Here is a 19,384-nt window from a genome sequence, read left to right as displayed (position 1 = left end):
TGGTACATGGCAGGATGGGTGTGTAGTTTTATGCATTTGACTGTTTGACTATTGCTTGGTCAATGCCACTCTGCAGTTATAATGCCTCATGCATGTGGTTAACTAGCAACCACCAGAATTTTGTTTACTGTAGTGCCCAGTGGTGGCTGAGGGAGCCCCCAAAATTGCAGTTTAAAAAGGGATGGGAGGAAGACCCTAGCATGTACTTGTCACAGCTCACTTGAGTAAATTCTGCAAACAGGCTTACTCTCCTCCCAATCCCTTAACCGCCATGACATCCACACACTCAGAGGGGTGATGAATACTACTGTTCAAATAAACTCCATTCTCTATGCACTAATTACAGTACTCAGTAAATTAAACCCTTTAATGCCACCTAGTGACATATTGCTATTATTACAAGCTATTATATGTTCCTGTTATTTATTGTACATTGCCAACATATTTTATTTTTAATAATTAGGGAACACATTTCCCTTGGTGGTGGTGAATATAATCTTGAATGATCAAAATGTTGGTATTAGAGATAATATAAAATACTCTTTGTAGAGATATGTAATCTCCTCGGGGCTATTTCATGTAATTGTATTTGCATGCAAAAGGTGTGGGATAACTGAAAGCTGTTGAAGATCCCTATGGGCATCAATGTAATTTTAAATATTGGGTTTGCTTATATATTATTTCCTCTGAAAAACTTCTTAGGGATTTACTCTTTCTTATGCCCTAGACTGCTTCACTTAAATTGAATCATACAAGCAAAGATAGTGACAGGCTAACCACAGGGGCAGTTGAATCAAAGTAGTATTTTAGTGTGACCTGGTTTTGTATTGCATGCTAGTGCAAGTCCACATGTTGTTCAGCCAAGCAATGTTTGGCATAAATCTGGGGTGGTGGGAATGCTACACCATTCAGGCTCCAGCCTGAATGCTGATAAATAGTACAGCAGCCTCAGGACTAATGTAGTATATGCAGCTGCCAGTGCTCTTTAGATACTATTAGGACAGCCAGGAATTAGATGGACAGAGAGATGCTCCACTCATACCCATTTTTTCCTTGCCACACTGGCAGCTGGGGCAGGGAGTGAGTGATAGCCACAATGATGTACCATATCACCACAGGAATGCCCTATCTGAGGTAATCTTCCAAGGGTCAGATCCACCAGGCCGTATTATCCCTAAATATGCAGTGTAGCTAATAAATACCAAAGAAAAACATAAAAATTGTTCATAGTCCCATTGAGAATAGAGGGGATTTGTGCCTATCAACGTCTGTTAAGAATTGGGCTTTTTTTTTTAAATAAATACAGTGTAATTATAGGCAGTAATAAAGATTTCTTCTCCATATACGAATAGCATTGATCATGTAATTTGAGAGCTTTGGAAGAAAGATAGCTTTGATTGATTTTTGTTTTACTTGGACTGTGTAGTCTCACCAGATGAAATCTGGAGCTTTGACTTATAAGTAAAACTCCATTAGCATTTATAGGTGAAACCCCAGTGACTTATCATTTTGCCCTCATATACCCCATATCTAAATTTGTTCAACTCCTGTACATATATGTTGCAAAATTTGTCAGTTACTGAGAAGATAAAGGTGGGTTACCTTGCTCACAGGTCCCCAGGAGGAACCCTGTTTGTCTGGAGAGGATTTTAAAACATATTTGTCACCAGTGGTTTCCCTGAAACACATTTTGACATGTCCTTGAGTTATCGCTTTGATCAACACATTGGGTAGTTCCATTAACTGTAAACTGGGTCCTATAGGATGAAATATATCAGCTGGCTAGAACCTGCCAATAGTTTTGTCTCCTCACAGGCTGCTTATCCAGGTTTTTCGTCTTTGTTCATATATTCAGAAAAAAAAAGAACATTTGCCAACTGGGGCAGAGACTGTTTCATGAGGCTTACCTAAGAGCTCCCACACTACAATGAAGTGCTTTGTCAACCAGCCAGCAGTGAAATGACTCCTCATAATCAGGTTGAAATAATAATTGTGAGTTGTATGACAACAGTCCTTTGACCATAATACATTTATCATAAAGGTTCACTGGAGAGAACCTATTTGGGCATGTTATTTTGCAAATAGCTTTAGAAATACTTTAAAAAGTACACTTGGAGGACATTGAACGCTGTCATTCATCGATAGCTGCAATGACTTTTGACCTGTCCAATCTGCAGCAGGGCTTGTTAACAGAGTTATAGCAAGGTTTCAGCTAGGACTGTTCAAAAGAAAATCCTTGACCATACTGGAGCAGCAAACAACCACAAATTATGCAGGTAGGCAATTGCAGGGTACTTGGACCTACCATGTTCACTCTAGAAATTAGTCTGAAGTGTCTTACTTACAGTCCTTGAACTTTACAATTGCTTCTGTCATACCGGAGGGTGGATCTCACCTACAGGAAATCAAAGTTACTGAATAGAATGTACCTTACGTAACAGGCAGCACAGTGAAATTTTAAAGATTCAAGACTTAGCTATTAAACTGTGCATGAAGAGAGTAATATTCCCTCATCCTAACCTCAAACTACCCACAAGAATCAGTTTATGGTTTATATTCTCATCACAGGGCTGCAAAAAAATTCAGGTGAAAGGAGCTTCAGAAGCTGTGCATATTTATGGAGATGGTACAATATTATAACCCTTAATGTCTCTGTTTACTGATTAAAATATATTAGAGGGCCTCTGTCAGGACAGTTTAGGCCAAATTTATGATTTATACAAATAGCTTTTACAAATATCAATAAAAATGTTATATATAAAAACAGCTCATTTTAATGGATTTCTCTGAAATCTGTGTATGAAAACTGTTCATTGTAACCTGTCATTTTCTCTTACAATGAAACCAAACAAATCTAAATGTTTTTGTTTCTCAAGGTGCATTTACTTTCCGGGGAGGAACTAAATGACAATAGTAAAGGGCTTTTGGTTTCAAGCCATGTCGTGACGTCCCAACTCACAAATCACAATCTGTGCTCTGCAAAAGCATGCACCACCAGGACTGGGCATGTGTTTATCCTTGGCTTAGTTGGGCTCTTTTCTTGCTTGCTTTCTGTAACGTGCTGATTTAATATATTTGTGAGGAGTATAATAAAGCCTAAGTCTATAACAGTTGCTTAATTAACTTAATTTGCATAGGTTTAATAAGTTCTGACTGCACTTTACTTTTGACTGTAAATGACACTCAAAACACATGGGACTTGATTTTGTTTTCACTCCATCACTGATATAATGCCATAAAATTCAGTGGAGGTACTCCTGATTTACATCAGTGTACATGAGATTGGGATCAGGCCCAGTAATCACTTCTCCTTGGTACTGATGCCCTTTGGAGTGCCCCATAGGGCAATGACTTGGTGGCTCTAATGCAGAACTCTCCAATTAATTTTGAATTGCAACATCATATACTATACTTGTCATCCAAATGACAAAATACTTGTCATTCAAAGAGCTAAAGTCTCTAACAATACTTATTGCCATACCTGAACCTAATGGCAATATATGCAGCTAAAACTGGCTAATTGTCCACAGTTTTATATTTCATACAAGAACAACCTGGACAAAAAAAATGTACTACAGTATAAAGAATTGTACTCTATTGCCAGTAGGGGGCAATCTTGGCACAGAATTTGTACACAATTCTTGCTTTCCTCCTCATTCCCTCTCTCTGCCCTCTCCCCCCCCCCCATTCTTTTGTGTGGAAAATCATATTAAACAAGAGGCAAAAAATAGTTTTATAGTGGAGTCATCATCAAATATGTCTAAATCAGGCACAATTAATAGTTGATTTCAGCATGATTATTGTTACAAATGCAGATTATACATCCTGCATTCTGTTCTGTGATCAACAATAATTATCCAGAAATGCTCCATCTTCCAGTGTTGCTAATATATATGTCTGTGCTGCTGGAAAATAACAGTTAAGTATTGTTTATGGTAAAGGTAGTAACCTCTGAATTATTCATTGCCATGTGGCTGGCTGGCTTTTCGGAGTCCCTTTGACCTTTGGCTTTGCTTGGGTGAATATTTACAGTAAGTCTTTTAGGCTAATGTTAAAGAAAATTAAATTTCTTGATTGGTTGTCACTAGAGCAGTAATCGGCTGCAGAGTTCTGAGAAAGAGGAGTTCCCTTCCCAGCCCCCCTTCAACAGCTTTATATTAAATGTCATCCTACAATATGTTAGCACAGAGACTAACTTTTAAAAAAAATGAAACAAGAAAACTGCCAATTTTAATTCAAACCTCCATTACATTTCTCACAATGTATTCAATTAAGAATCTATAAAACGTATTGTAGTAGAGTCTTCAGCATGCTCAGTACGCAGCACAGCTGCAAAACTTCATTCCTGAGGCAAACACCAAGCAGGCAGAACAGCAAAAAGAAAGAAAACAACAGTGGGGGATAGCCCAGTAGCAGTGATCCTTTCAATGGGCTTGAGCAGTCCTTAAATAGCATGCTGACTGGATCATGCATTGAGCTTTGCCTCAGGCTCTTAAATACCTTAACTGGCAATCATTGCCTGAGTCAGAAATCTCCAGACTCCCTCTCTGCTTCATGTTTCAATTTTGAATGCTCTTATCAACTTTATGGGCCATAAGAACATATTGAGAACATGCAAAGAGTGGCTCAGAATAGACCGGGATGGCAGAGCCTTGTTCATGCCGTAAGCAACAGTTGAAGAATTTAGATTCAAATTATCAACCTTTATTTCTTTAGTAGTGAAAAATGAAAAGGTATTAACTATGAAAGACACTCACCATGCAGATTATATATACAAACACAATATAAGGTGTGTTTGTATATATAATCTGCATGGTGCTAAGATGGGGGGTTTATTTCAGCTATTACTGATATTTATAATGTAATATATCCCTGTAGATGTACATTGTGCATTACAAAATGTCAGGGTCCTTGCTCCAAAGAGCTTCCTTGGTCTGGTCTACACACAGATTTTGTTCTGCTGTAACCATGATAGCTTGTGATGTCAGATATATACTTACCCAGAGAGGTATGTTGGTAGAACCCCTCGTGTGGATGCAGCTATACCAGAATAAAGGTCCTTGATACCAGTATAGCTCATTCCTCTTCCCATACATGAATAACCTATACCAGAATAAGCCTGTTTATACAGTATACCTGCATCCACACTAGAGGGGGTTGTATTGCTTTAACTGTACCAGTAGAGTTAAAGTTGTACAACTTTGTAGTGTAGACAAGGTTTAAGAAGCTGATCCTTCAACTTTCATTCATGGCAGTAGCCCTAGTTCATGCCAATTAGCCTCATTAGTTGCAGTGAGACTACTGGCATAAGTACAGGCTACAGCACTGAATGCAGTGTCAGACAAATACAGTACCAGAGATTACGGTTCAGATGTGTGGGGGGAATCAGTGTCAAAATGCTTCACAAAAGGCCTGGGTTTAGAGGAGAGAGGTGGCACATATCACACAGGAATTGGGAGACTGTTTTGAGTATAAGAGGCCTTTGCACCATATTCCTGTACTGGTTCTTTCCTTCAGCCAATTATTTCTTCTACGCTTTTCCCAGCTAAACCCATTTTTTCACTCCTGATTTCTTCTTCTCTTCAGCGGTGATCCCTCTGACTGACTCTGAACACAAGTTACTGCCTTTGCACTTTGCGGTTGATCCTGGGAAAGACTGGGAGTGGGGGAAAGATGACAATGATAACACCAGACTGGCCAGGTAAGAACTCTCTGTAATCTTAACAATAATGTGTCTTGAACCCATCAAGCCTGATCTATGTTCTGGGACACTCACTATTAGAGAGCTTTATTGGGGAAAAAGAGGTGGGTGGTTCTCAACCTTACTAACATGCCGTGAGCTGCAGTTAATCTGAACAATGCAAATTCTCTCCTGCGGTGAAGTGTGAGTATTGATTTTCCTTGGAGGTATTTTTAACTAATTAGTCATCTGTTCTCTTTCCTCTGTTTTTCTTCAGCTTGATTCTGTCTCTGGAGGCAAAGCTTAATCTCCTGCACAGCTACATGAATGTAACTTGGATACGCATACCATCTGAAACACGGGTAACCCTTCCCCCTGTCTAAACAACAGAAGAGAAATAAGCCACAACAGGGCGTGTTCATAGCAGAGATTGCAGGGTTCGGCTACCTGCCTTGTGCCACCTCAGGAGTGAACCAATAACCGATAAAGGCACACAGCCTGGTGTAGCTCACTGATTTTGGAATACGTCTTGTAAATTTTCCATCTCATTTTCTTTAAAAACACATACACATACACACACACACACAGCTGCATGGGTGTTTTTGCAGCATGCACTCCACTTTGAAAAGTAGTTTCTAGTAAAACTACTATTTGGAATTATTTTTCTCTAGTTTGTTTGTTTAATTCTCTCTTTATTTTTAAAGGTTTCCTGAACTATTTAGGCCCTTCTCTGCATTATGCTCCCATATTCCCAGAAGGTCAGCTGCCCTTTCAGCAGCATTTTACTGTCTAAAAATCCAATTTCAACTCAGTTTCTCTTATAAGAACTAAATTTGGACCACTGGATAGCTCATAGCTCCACTTTTACATTAGAAAGTGCCTGACAGGGCCACAAACTGCTGCTAAAATGGCAGCCTGGCACCTTGGGAGAAGGAAGCTATTTAAAATGGTGCACAGCTGGGACCTCATTGCTGAATCTCTCTCACACAATTCCCATGCAAATCATATTAAAGGAGATGGGGGTTAATCTAGTGTCAAAAAGTTGATGGGCGAGGACAAAGGTAGTTAGGCACCCAGCTCAACCGGGGGTTGAAAAGAGAAATTGAGGGTTCAGGGGAAACAGCGAAGGTCTGCAGGAGAAAAAATTAGTTTTACAAGGTGCAGTGTATGTTCATTGAAGGCACCACTCCTAGTAAAAGACTTCCAGACCCTTTCTTTCCTCTGTCAGCTCCAATTCCTCCCACATACTCTCTGCCCATCCCTTTCATTAACAGATCCTCATTTCACCCCATTGTTCGTGAATCATGTCTGGTCCCATTGAGGTGTTACCTACCACCTCCCCTTTGCTTCCACTGAATTAATCTGTCTGGATTAATTATTATTATTATTGTATTAGCTGACAGGCTTATGGGCTGGCTTTTCATTCTTCTGCAATGTGGGGTGGACATTGTTTTATAAAGCAACCGTGAACCTCGTTTTTAACTGAACTGAAGAAAACTCCTAGAGGGAAATCCTGGCCCCATTGAAGTCACTGGCAAAATTCCTATTGATTTCAGTAGAGCCAGGATTTTATCCTTAGTGTTGGAGAAGATGATAGATTTGTCCTTGTTCTTGCATCCAATATTCATCTGTAATATAATGTGTATAAGGATAGAGTACTGCTGCGCCTTCTGTTGTTTGTATGGGTGTCTTTGATTCAGTGTCTATACCAGAGAAGTAGAACCAGTTCTTATTGAGTCACAATGTATAAGTAACTCTGCTGAGAGCATAATGTTGTCTCACTTGTGCTTTTGCACATCTAGATAGTAATAAACTAATTATTGACAGGTTTATTTTGGATGGGCAGAATGGCATAACTCATAGTAATTCCCCAGCAGAGCTGAAACTTTTCCCCGATGGAATGAGGGTGAAATTGCCCCTTTTGCAGAGGGCATATAGGTGCTGGTGCTGGGGGTGCTGTCACATTCCCTGGCTTGAAGTGGTTTCCAATATATACAGGATTTACAGTTTGGTTCATTGGTTCTCAGCACCCCTACTATAAAAGTTATTCCAGCACCCCTGGGGCCAGTACAAGCATATGCACCACTTAAGCCTTATTTTGAGGACTTAATTGAGACATAGTCCCAGTATTGGCTTTTTGCACAGGGATGAATTTTGCTCTGAAGGATTATGGTTAGTTAAACTTCTCATATTTGCTGTTTGGCAGATGTAAAGACCTGGTGCTTCCTGATGCTGAACATGCTCAATATCCATGTAGTGAGTGAATGTTTGGGCGCTCATCATCTCACAGGATCAGCCCTCTACGTTAGCAAGAGTTTCACCAAAGAGGCCAGCTGTTGCAGTAGTTTTAGAGTCTCTCTTTCCCAGTTCCGGAGACTTATTTTTATCCCGGTAGTCACAAATGAGCTTATGATCTCAACTTAGACCCTAATGAACACTGGTCTCTATCCCAGACAGGTCTCACAATTTAGTATGATTTGCAGCATCTGCTCCAGGGAGGCTCAGAATTGAGAGGGTAGGGGTGTTGCCAGCTAGGACTGAACTGTATTCATAGTTTGGGTACCTTGCAAGTCACTTAACTGTTATTTTCATAGCATTTGCTAGTGCTGTTATTGTCCGGCTTCCATGAATCCCCATAAAATTATTATAGCAATGTACCTTGAGAATGGGGTGGTAGCCTCGCTACCACAGAGCACAAACTGGGCAAATATCTCACGTATGAGAGAGGGAGTGCAGATTTGAACTAAGTGTTAATGTTGCTCTTCAGAACAAAATTGACACTAAGTTAATAGTCTTGCAGAATTGTAGTTAAATTTACTAGTCCTGGCATAAAATCAGTTACCAATCCTTTACCTTGACGGTGATGATAATGAAGAACTTTACTCTCTCACCCAGCAAAAAATGTCACTTACTCTCAACAAGTGGGTGAGTAGAATTTTGCAAATTAGAATGAACATGTGCAAGTTTGAAAGCTGCAAGAATTTTTAGTGTCCCATTTGGGATCCTTTTGTAACTATATTCTGTACAAACTGTTGTGTAGTTTCACCTTCAAGCATGAACCGGAACTCAGATTTCCAAATAAATGTTAACTCTTCCGCATTTTGTGATTGACAGTAGTGTATTTTTTTTATAAACTAATATTGTTGCAGAATATACACTTATCCCTGAAGTAATATACCTTCTGTTTTGTTCATTGTAGGCCCTGTAGGCTACAGAGGTTAATTAAAACGTAACTTTAAAATAGCTCTGTGTAGATTTAAAGCTACAAGTTAGAGCAATTTGATGGGGGATATAAAACATAATCCTTGTGTAAAACTGATTTTATTCTATCTAATCATAACTAATTTTCCCTAACAGGCCCCTTTGGCCCAGCCAGAATCGCCCACCGCTTCAGCAGGGGAGGATGTTCAGTCTCTGGCCGACTCAATGGACTCAGACCGAGATTCCATCTGTAGTAATTCAAATGGCAGCAATGGCAAAAATGGTAAAGAAAAGGAAAAAGACAAACAGAGGAAAGATAAAGACAAAAACAGGACGGATTCAGTTGCCAATAAACTTGGAAGCCTCAGTAAAACTCTAGGAATTAAGCTGAAAAAGAATATGGGTGGGCTGGGAGGGCTAGTGCATGGGAAAATGAGCAGAGCAAACTCAGGGAATGGGAAGAATGGCGACATCACAGAAAAAGTCAAAGAGAAGAAGTCGAAGTCTCGCAAAGGGAGCAAAGAGGAGTCCGGACAGTCTGCGAGCACGTCTCCATCTGAAAAGACAACTCCCTCTCCTACTGACAAGGCGAGCATTTCACCTGCCGAAAAGATAAACACAAAATCCCTCTCTGACAAACAGTCTGACCCGTGGAAATACAGCACTGATGTAAAGCTCAGCCTCAACATTTTGAGAGCTGCCATGCAAGGAGAACGCAAGTTTATTTTTGCTGGCCTTCTTCTGACTAGCCATAGGCATCAGTTCCATGAGGAGATGATCGGCTATTACCTGACCAGTGCCCAAGAGCGCTTCAATGCCGAGCAGGAACAGAAGCGAAAGGAGGCTGAGAAAAAAGCTGTTCTCAATGGGTCATCTTGCAGGAAACTGGAGCAAGAAGCATATTCAAAAGAAAAGTTAGAATCATCTCCTCAGGACAGGGCATCACCAGTCTTGCCTCAAAGCCATACAACTCAACTGGTTTTAAAATTTAAAGATCGCACTAGTCCCACTCCAGGGTCATTTTCTTCACCAAGTAATAGTGCTAAGAAAAGTGGACCCGTTCCGGTATCTGCCCACTATAGCCATACTCCACCTGTTCAAAGGCAAAGCGTTATTCATTTGCATGATGTCAACTCCAAGCCATCAAGCTTCCAAGATGATAGCTATAAGCCAGTGGTTGGCACCTTAAAAACATGTGCCACTTATCCCCAACAAAATCGATCACTGTCTTCACAGAGTTATAGCCCAGCGCGGATATCAGGTATCCGTACAGTGAACACAGTGGAATCACTGACCTACGCCATGCCTACCGACCACAAGTCACAGACATTTACAAATGGGTTTAATACCGGTGATATTAGAAATTGCTTAGAATATGCTGATGAGGAGGCTCCTCAGACCTGGTTGAACAATGATAAAAACCGAGGCAGAAGCACAGTTTCCCCAATATATTCCATCCAGCAGAACCGTTGCAAGAAAGAGAACTGTTCCTTTTATGGTCGTCCTGAGACTGAAAATTACTGCTCATACTGCTACAAAGAGGAGTTAAAGCGTAGGGAGAGAGAAAGTAAAGGACACCGGCATTGAGGATTGTGAGGATCCTTCCCTGACTACTTAGGTTAAACATTTTCTTACTTGCAAAGTAAATAGCAATGGATTATGGAAAAAGGAATCCTGAAAAGGGAATGATGGGTAAATAATGTCTAGCTTGTCACTTTTCTGGGACAGTGCAGAAATAAGAGGATTAATTTATCATAAAGAATTTATTATTTTCCATTTTGTCAGTGTCTTTTTTACATACACTGGTAAGCTGAAAGGTTGTTTACTCCTTTGTCAGTGCTGTGTATATGTTTGGTCAAAAATGTACTAATGGTGCCTGAATTTACACTGACATCACTCAGGTAGTAGAATGACAGGGAAAAAGTCATAATACTGGAGATGTGGTATTGTAATAGGATAGTATCTGCCTCATATACATTTGAAATTCTATAGCCATCATGGGGTGATTTTTTTCTCAATAGAAAGTAAATTTTTCATAGCCCCTGTTTTTAGAAGGGTAGTCATTTTGCATACTGCAAATTTTTAACATAGTGACATATTACATTACTGTAAACATTTTGTATTCATTTAGTGTGAAACGCAGTGTCTCCAGAAATGTGTGAATGAAGGTCTGGATTCATGAGGACTGAATCTCCTCATAAGCATGGGTGCTTGCGGATTTTTTCCTCACAGTTCAGTAAAAATCTGAACTAGTCAATCCATTTGTTAATTGGTTGTGAATTGCAAGACAGATATTGGACATTGTTAGAAATATACTCTGGCCCTATTACATGCAAGATTTTGTATGACACACAAATCCCAGCAAATAATCTTAGTCACATGAATTTCAGCAGCATTTTTATGGCTGTGAAGGTGAGGAGAAATCTATAAAAACTACCTTAAAGGACTTCCAGAACTTGCTCACCAGCCAGAATTTTTTGCCACAGTCTAGGGCTGGCTGAACTGTTCAGCACAATAATATGTTGCACAAATTTAATTCCCCTATCCACAATCTGACTTCTTTCTGTTATTAATTTGCTCATTGTCCAAAATTACTGGATGAATGGTTATTGTGAAAATGCTTCCATCTAAGCACTACTTGCAATCTATTTGTTGCAACTGTTGTTTTGAATATTTTGGACTCAATGACACCCTCCCCCATCCCGTCCCCCGTTCCCCCCCCACACACACACACACACACACACAAAGAGTTTTCAAGATATCTGTGCAAACACTTCCAGCATGAATACTCATGCAAATGCAGATTTGTGCAAGTCTTCATATCCAAATATTGACATAGGTATTTGTGACACTTCCTTTCCCCTTTAGGAATAAAGTGTTGTTCTAATGGACGTTTGTGAAAAGCAGACAGAGGGGGTCACAAATACCATCAAAATACATTTGTGGTTCTTATTCCAACAAGTTTTCCTGAATGTTAATTGCAGTTTTCATGCCACCAACCAATGCAAGTATGGCGATAAAACAAACTCAGATTTTTAATATTGATACACTTGTAAACAATGGCTGATTTTTCTGTCTGTCTACATTCATGAACAATAGCTCATTTCCTGCAGGTAGACAGAAAAGCACTTGCCTTCAGGACTCTCTTTGCTAACAGGTAATTCTCTGCCATTCTCAGGATCATGAGTCCAGTTTAATTCAAGTATTGAACAGCATTTTTGCTGGGCCACAAGTGGCTCAGGGCCTCTTCTCACCATACATACTCAGATCTTCCACGTGTGTAGCTGTTAATTTGAGTACAGTTGCTCCTACTTAGCAGGGTTGTGAGCTCAGTCAGTCCCTTTGGCCCTGATTCAGCACGTACTTAAATCCATTCATTTTCAGGAAAGCATTTAAACATGAGTCAGAGCCCCCTTGAAATCAGTGGGAACTTGGCCCATTCTTAGTGTTAAACACGTATTTAAACTGTTTGCTGAATCAAAACTTTATTGACATTTTTATTAATGAATCACCCCCCTATAAAGATGAATTTGTGAAAAATTGATGGGCAATACCTAGCTAGCTCTTTCATGAATTCAGACCTGTATTGAACTGATATCCATTTTTTCATGAAGGGAACATGTTATCAAGCTGAATGAGTTATTAAAGCTCCCTTTATTGTCTGACTCCCCCTTGTGAAGCCCAGAAGCATGTTTTTGGTTTTGTATGCTGGTACACAGAGTCTTTTTTGGTTAGCTGTGGTGATTGAGTATATGTTCTACTTGCCAAAGAAATCTGTGATTTCAGATCACCTTACAACAAATCAGACATACTTGATTGCATTCGTTATAGAAAGAGAGACAGAAAAACAAAAAGGACAAAATTTCATGAAGGAAAGCAATATTAAATAATTATTAGCGTAGCAGTAGCATTTGATATTCCTATAAATGCTTCTGTATAAAGTTAAACTTGAGAAAACTGCACTTAGCATCCAGTTGCTCCTGGCCATTTATTTGATTCAGCTGCATCCTCTGAATAGGAAGAAATGTGGTCACTGCGCATACTTCAAAAATACCTAATTTACTTGTTTTAAGTTTTAAAAAAATAATTCATTTAGGAAGGTTTTAGATGCAGTACTCGTCAAAATAAGAGGTTTACAAAGTCAATATTTACAGAACTAATTACTATAGTCTAAATTACTTAATAGATTGACTCTTACCTAGAATATTTTGCAAAGTGTAATTGATCTGCTGAATAATAACACAATTGTGTCAGCATACCCAATCTTCACAATACCCAATGTCATACTTAGTTTCCTGATAATTTTTCATAATTTATTTCTTCAATTATTTAAAATAAATCTATTGTGCGATGTTAGTGCTATTTTGCAGCCGCCCCTTTCCTCAGTTTCTTTAATAACTTATTGGGCCTTACTAAATTAGCTCAACACACAGTTGCCCTCTTATGAGAACTTTTTCCCAGCATCCCCTTCTCATACTGTCCCTTTACATTTGGTAGAGATAAGCAGCCCTAAAGTGTCATTTTGCAACTGGCTGCTGCTAGCTATATCTTCCTCCCCTGCTCGTGAGTCTTCTTTATTCCTGTTATGCATGCACCCAGTGTTCCATATCTGATTCCTGTGCAGAGCTGACACTTATTCCCATTCGCTGCTAGTATTTATTTTGTACTAGCATGGTGCTTGGCACTCTGCACTCCAAACACATAAAGACAGTGCCTGCTCTGATAAACTTATAACATAAGGACTCAATCTGACAAACACTATGGTACACACGCTCTTTGAACTGAATTTGCAGGGTCCAGCCCTAAAAGGGAGGTTCTTGTCTATCTTTCTTCAGAGATAACTAGAAAATGTTCATGGCTTGAGTCCACCATCAGTAAAAGAAAATCTTCAGTTGCTCCTCATCCAGCACTTAGAGACCCTGTGCCCCATTTTTGCCATTATAATGAGTAATATATTTGTAACTCCTATACTTTTTATCTTAGATCAAGTGTAACCCACTGGTCAGTGTGTTATATGTACCCCTCTGTGCCTGACCAAGAGAGAAAGTATACCTCTTAACAGCTTTCAATTAGAGGAGCTTGCTTTTTAGCTCACGCTGTAGTAGAGACTCGTACTTTTAACTTTGGAGGTCTCCAGTTTGATCCCTAGTGTTAGCCAAGTTGGTGGCCAATTATACAAATACCATCTTTTACTTTTTAAACCCTGTTTTTGTTTTGTTTTGGCACTCTCTGATCATGGCACAGCAGCTGGCTGAATCAGCCCATCATTTCTCCTCCTTATGCCACAGCTCTTGCTTTCAGATGCATGTTTGCAGTATTGAGGAAATTGTGCTGTAAATGTAGAACACAAAACAGTGATAGAATATCATCATTTCTGCTCACTCTTCATTGGAAGCCCCAATTTAAACAAACACTAAATGCACACACATGCAAGATACATTCATAGTCACCAGAAGAAATGTAGGTTAGAGGAAGTAGGTATTGTTTAAATTTTTTGAATGTGCAGTTATTTCTGCTAATCAAAAAAAAATTTTAAAGCAAAAACCCTTATGGAAATAGTTTATCTTGCTCACGAAATCTGCTCACAATAGAGGAGGCATAATAGACTTTTGATCACACTTTACATTGATTCCATTTATAAATGATTCATCAAGGGTTTATAAATGACTGCTAGATGTTGTATGTTACAGACACGAGTTTGCACATGTGATAGTAATAAGCATATCCAGTAGAAGGGTGTTGTAGATGGTCATAAGTAACTTAGGGTATGTCTACACTGTGATTAAAAAAGCCATGCCACTGAGTCTCAGCGCCTAGGTCAGCGGGCTCAGGCTGTGTGGCTTAAAAATAGCAATGTAGATGTTCAGGCTTGGGAGGGGTTTCAGAGCTCGGGCTTTAGCCCAAGCCTGAATGGCTACACTGCATTTTATAGGCCGAGGCGAGCAATGCTGCAGGTCTTTTATTGTATCCCTGTTGACATCTTGGACTCTATAACAACTGATTAACCATTTATTAAAAATCTATTAATTTATTAAGCTTTTTAAATTATTTATAAGTGCACCAATTATATAAAGTGTGACCAACCTTTCTTTAGCAATTTGCTCTTTTTAAATTCAAAGGTAATGTACAAAAGGGTTCTGGGGGAGGAAAGATGCTCCATTTGGAATTTTGTGTGTTGCTCATTTATTAAGAACTTTAAATAGGCCCTCAGATGAAGGCTGAAAGTTCTCTTAAATACAAAAAGTTCTAGGATATGAGCAGTGTTTCATGATGCAAGAAACGTCAAAGGCATGGCTAGCATGGTGTGATTCCAATAGCTTACTTAGGCATGCTGACTGATTGCAGATCAGTGCAAACTGCTGTAACAATCACAGCCTTTGTCCTTCTGTGATCTGCGGGCACATCCCGGTTCATTTTATTTTTATTGTGGTGAATGTGTTGATATCAAATAATGCACAACTGGCAGAATATTGCTCTTTAAGGCCCTGATCTTGGAAATAGTTACACATGTACTTCACTTTGTGCATGTGAATAATCTTCCTCACCCCAATGAGACTGCTCATGTGCAAGGAAACATGTTTATCAGTTTGCAGGATTGGGCCTAACGTTTCAGCCAAATTTGGTCCCCTTTAGGGCAAAATGCTGCTCATTTTCCTTAGACAGAATTTCCAATGACATCAAGGAGAATTTTTCTGGAGGAGCAGCAGACAGGAATTTGTCCCATCAGCCAGATCCAAGGGCCAGCAAAGTTAATGGAAAGAATCCCACTAATTTCAGTGGGCTCTAGATAAGGCCCTTTGTGCACACAAAATAATAGAAACAAGCTGACTAAGGAAGCAATGTCTTCATAACCTTGGGAATGTTTCGTGCATCATTAGATATCCATAGCCAAATGGAAATTGCAGTAATTTGAAAAAGACCAAGATCCAGAGAAGCTAAATACCTGACCCTGACTGTAAGTGGCTTTTCAGCTTAATCCATTTTAACTCTTTCAATGTACTGCAAGTATATTTGTTTGAAGCTATGGCAACTTCCATAGAATACCACCAAATAGTATACAACATAGAATTTCAATTACTTCAGTAAACTACATTACTTTAAATTTATTGGCGCATTAATTTCCTGTGTATATGATTAAAAAAAGAATAGTATATTGTTAAAAAAAAGGTATTTGTAAGTGTGTTCTGTTTGTAGATTTAAGGCTGTATTATGTTGGAATTTTACAAGCCAAGTTTAAATTGTAATATAGATATTATTTTTATATTATTTTCAAAATATGCTACAGAGCAATATTTTGCGCCTTTATTATAAACAGGGTTGTCATTTTAGTAGGTTAACTTTGGAAATGTTGGTAGAAATTAACCATGAAAAGAAAGCTTTGTAAACATTCTCGTAAATTCTGAATGTTCTTTGTTGTTCACTCCAATGTCTATTGAAAGTTGGAATATATGAATGTTTTTTATTGAAAAGCTTTACATTTTTATTTATATATTTTGGTACAGTACTTCCCTCTCCCCACTCAACCTCTCCAACGAACACCCTTTTTTATGAGCAACTTCAGAGTCATTAATTCATCCAGAAGGTTTTCTTACCTGAATAAAAAAAGAAGTCCCTACACAGAATGTGGTTGGGATTCATAACCGTTTGAATCCATTTCAGTAGATTTATTTGTTTCTTTAAATATGTTTATGGAATTGTTATTCCTACCAAAATGACGAGTGAGAATGAGACACTGGTGTAATAAAATAATACCTGTAGATTGTAAATCACTCCAGATTGTGGAAATGTCAACTTCTAACTGGTAAATGCATTTTATCCTACTGTGTATCTCTGCCCAGCATGCCTACACATACATTCATGTTTGCATATCAGCTTCTTGCAGATTACATTATTCAGATTTTATTTCATAGTACTTTGCACTGTACATATCAATATCTGATGAACTGTGCAAAAAAAAGAGACTGTTTGCTACTAATGCATATGTAAGTCACAAAACAACAGGTACAATTTTTCAGATGCAGGAATTGGTGGGTATTTTTAAAAAAACAACTACTACTGATTGTATTGCAATCAAAATTTTCAAATTTGGGTGCCTGAAATTAGGACCCTAAATCCATATTTGGGCTAATAAATCAGTGGCCTGGTTTTAAGAGGTGCTGAACATTGACTTCATTGGGAATTGCTGTTGCTTGATGACTTCAGAAAATCAAGCCAGTTGTTTAGGTGCCTATAGGTGATCTTTTTTGCCTGTGTGGATTCAGGTGTGTTTTTTTTTTTATTATTATTATTATTGCTCTCTCTTTTTAGACTCAATGAAAACTATATGCCCTTTAGTGATTTTCATTTTCTGTGTAAATAATTATGATTATTTATAAAGTGATCACTTGGGTATGGAGAACCTACCTTGTGTACCAAAATACAGTATAATTGTCCATTTAATAACAACCTACTTCTTAGCAAGGCTAGGATTCCTCAGACGTTAGGGGAAGGGTATCTTTATTTATTTTTCCTTGCAAAGCCTGACCACAATAATTTGCTTCTCTTAGGTGAACATGCTGTTTTGACCCATCTGTTTTACTTCCCATTACCTGAATGCATGTACTGTACCAAGGGAATCTAAATGGCTGATGCACATTTGCACTGTGGAACACACAGCGTGGGTAAAAGCCACCATGTTCCAAACAGCCTTAAAGTTATGACTCTCTGGGGACCAAGAGTCATTTAACTGGATGCAGCCTGTGTCCCCACCTCCTCATTTACCCATGACTATAAATTGCTCTAGTCTGCTGTAGCCTGCATAATTATGAGGTGCTGTAAAACTGTCTCCTCTGTATGTTAATTTAAATCATAGGTAGGGTTTGTTTGGGTTTTTTGGAATAAAAATGGTCTTGAAAGTTCCAATTCTTTGATAACTGCCAGTGTGCTGGAAAACCTCAATGAAAAGGAGGGAAAAGAGAGAAAAAGTAATTGGGCAGGTAAATGGTGGGTAACATAGTAACTACGGCAACAAAATGTTTAGTGGAGTAAAAGGTCTGGATATCCAAAATCATTGTCTGCCTAGGCTTGTGGATCATCCCACATAAACTCAGAGAACAGAAGCATGTTGCTTTGCCATTCATCTGTTTAATTGTGCAGACCTGTTCGTTGACAAGGCTCATTCATTGTTTTTTCTCCCCTTGTGGAGAGGACTTTATTTGTAACATTGCCTGAAGTTACAAAGGCATGGTAAAATGTCAGAACTAAGTCAGTGCCTAATATTGCTCCATTTATTAATTATAATTGGCTTTCTTTTGACTCTTTTAATGCTTTTCATTAGAGTGAAATGCAGCTTGAAAACTGGTGACCCCATTCTTCTCTTTCTTACGCATCAGTTTTACATCAGTGCAACAGCGAAGTGATGCCAGATTTGCATAGGTGTAACCGAGGAGAAGGTCCTGCGTGGGCTCTCATATAGAGGTGTTACTGCCTTGTCACAGAACCAAATTAGAATGTGGCATGGGCCAAATTTTGCCCAAGTAAGTGGTAGTTTGCCAGGAGCCGGGGACCTGTGCCTAATTTGCTCAAAATAGAGCAGACTCCGCCATAGTGGTCTTTTAATATGGGCACTGTCCCCTGGGCTCTTCTGTCCCTGTGAACAGCATCTCTATATCACAGACCATGGCAGTGGAACGAGGCCTTGTAGAACTCTGTTCGCCTGCACTTTGGCCAGCTTGGCTTATGTCATTCAAAATAGGCTTTTCCCCATTTTTATTAAAATATGCAGGATATCCAGTAGCAAAACATAACATCAGTCCCACACAGTCTGAGGTAGTGTCCTTACGCCGCTTTTCTTTTAACTACATTAAAATGTTGCCATCTGAGATGAACAGAAAAACAGCTATGCAGGGACAGTAAAGAAGCTGTTGGCTCTCAGCATTGCAAATTGTACATGTTTATGCTCTAATATTAAGAGAAATGTACAGAGGGTTTTTGACAGCCTGTGTCTTGTTCAAGATGCTGCGTACTGTAAATGCAGTAACTAATGCACATTGTGCTGCTACAATAGACGGAAAGCCCTTTTCCCATGGAGCTCCTCAGGGAGCTTTGCATGCACATAATACAAAACTCAGTTCGTTCAGCATAAGCCAAGGAGAACAAATAGGATTTAAGCCTAGATTAAATAATAAATGGAATTAGCCACACAGACTTCAGTAGTCAGGGAAGTCCAAACTGTAGTATTATACAATGTTAACATTAATAATTTGAACAGGACTTTGCCCTAATTAACTAGATTAGGTTCATACACTTTCCTCAGGGGAAGAATGAATATTTCCCTGTGGTTTCCCAACCCATCACTTATTCTAACGGTAACCCTCCTGTTACATTCAGACGGTGTTTGAGACATTTTGTTGTGAGCTGTACATGGCTGTTGTGTTTTTATTGTACTCTTCAGTTTTCTGTTAGTATTTTGGTGGCAAAATACTGTTATATATATGTCACACTGCCCTTCAGTTGATGGTTGCA

General features: G+C 38.9%; 1 protein-coding gene across 3 annotated transcripts in view; it reads left to right on the top strand.

The window, feature by feature from the left end:
* The window catches only part of OTUD7A (OTU deubiquitinase 7A), a 275,367-nt gene extending 264,712 nt beyond the window's left edge, over positions 1-10,655 (top strand). For 2 of the 3 annotated variants that reach the window (XM_054043157.1, XM_054043158.1), the window contains exons 12-14: positions 5,587-5,701; positions 5,958-6,042; positions 9,038-10,655. In XM_054043157.1, the coding sequence (XP_053899132.1) occupies positions 5,587-5,701; positions 5,958-6,042; positions 9,038-10,468 (1,631 nt within the window). In that variant the 3' untranslated portion in view covers positions 10,469-10,655. Of the gene's footprint in view, positions 1-1,855; positions 1,993-5,586; positions 5,702-5,957; positions 6,043-9,037 lie in introns of those variants that run through there. The other variant, XR_008446571.1, reaches the window with a different exon arrangement.
* Positions 10,656-19,384: the final 8,729 nt, after the last annotated feature.

Source organism: Malaclemys terrapin, chromosome 10, assembly GCF_027887155.1.
Source record: "Malaclemys terrapin pileata isolate rMalTer1 chromosome 10, rMalTer1.hap1, whole genome shotgun sequence".
Taxonomy (NCBI): domain Eukaryota; kingdom Metazoa; phylum Chordata; order Testudines; family Emydidae; genus Malaclemys; species Malaclemys terrapin.
Note: the sequence above shows the minus strand (reverse complement) of the source record. Positions and strands in the feature narration are given on the sequence as shown.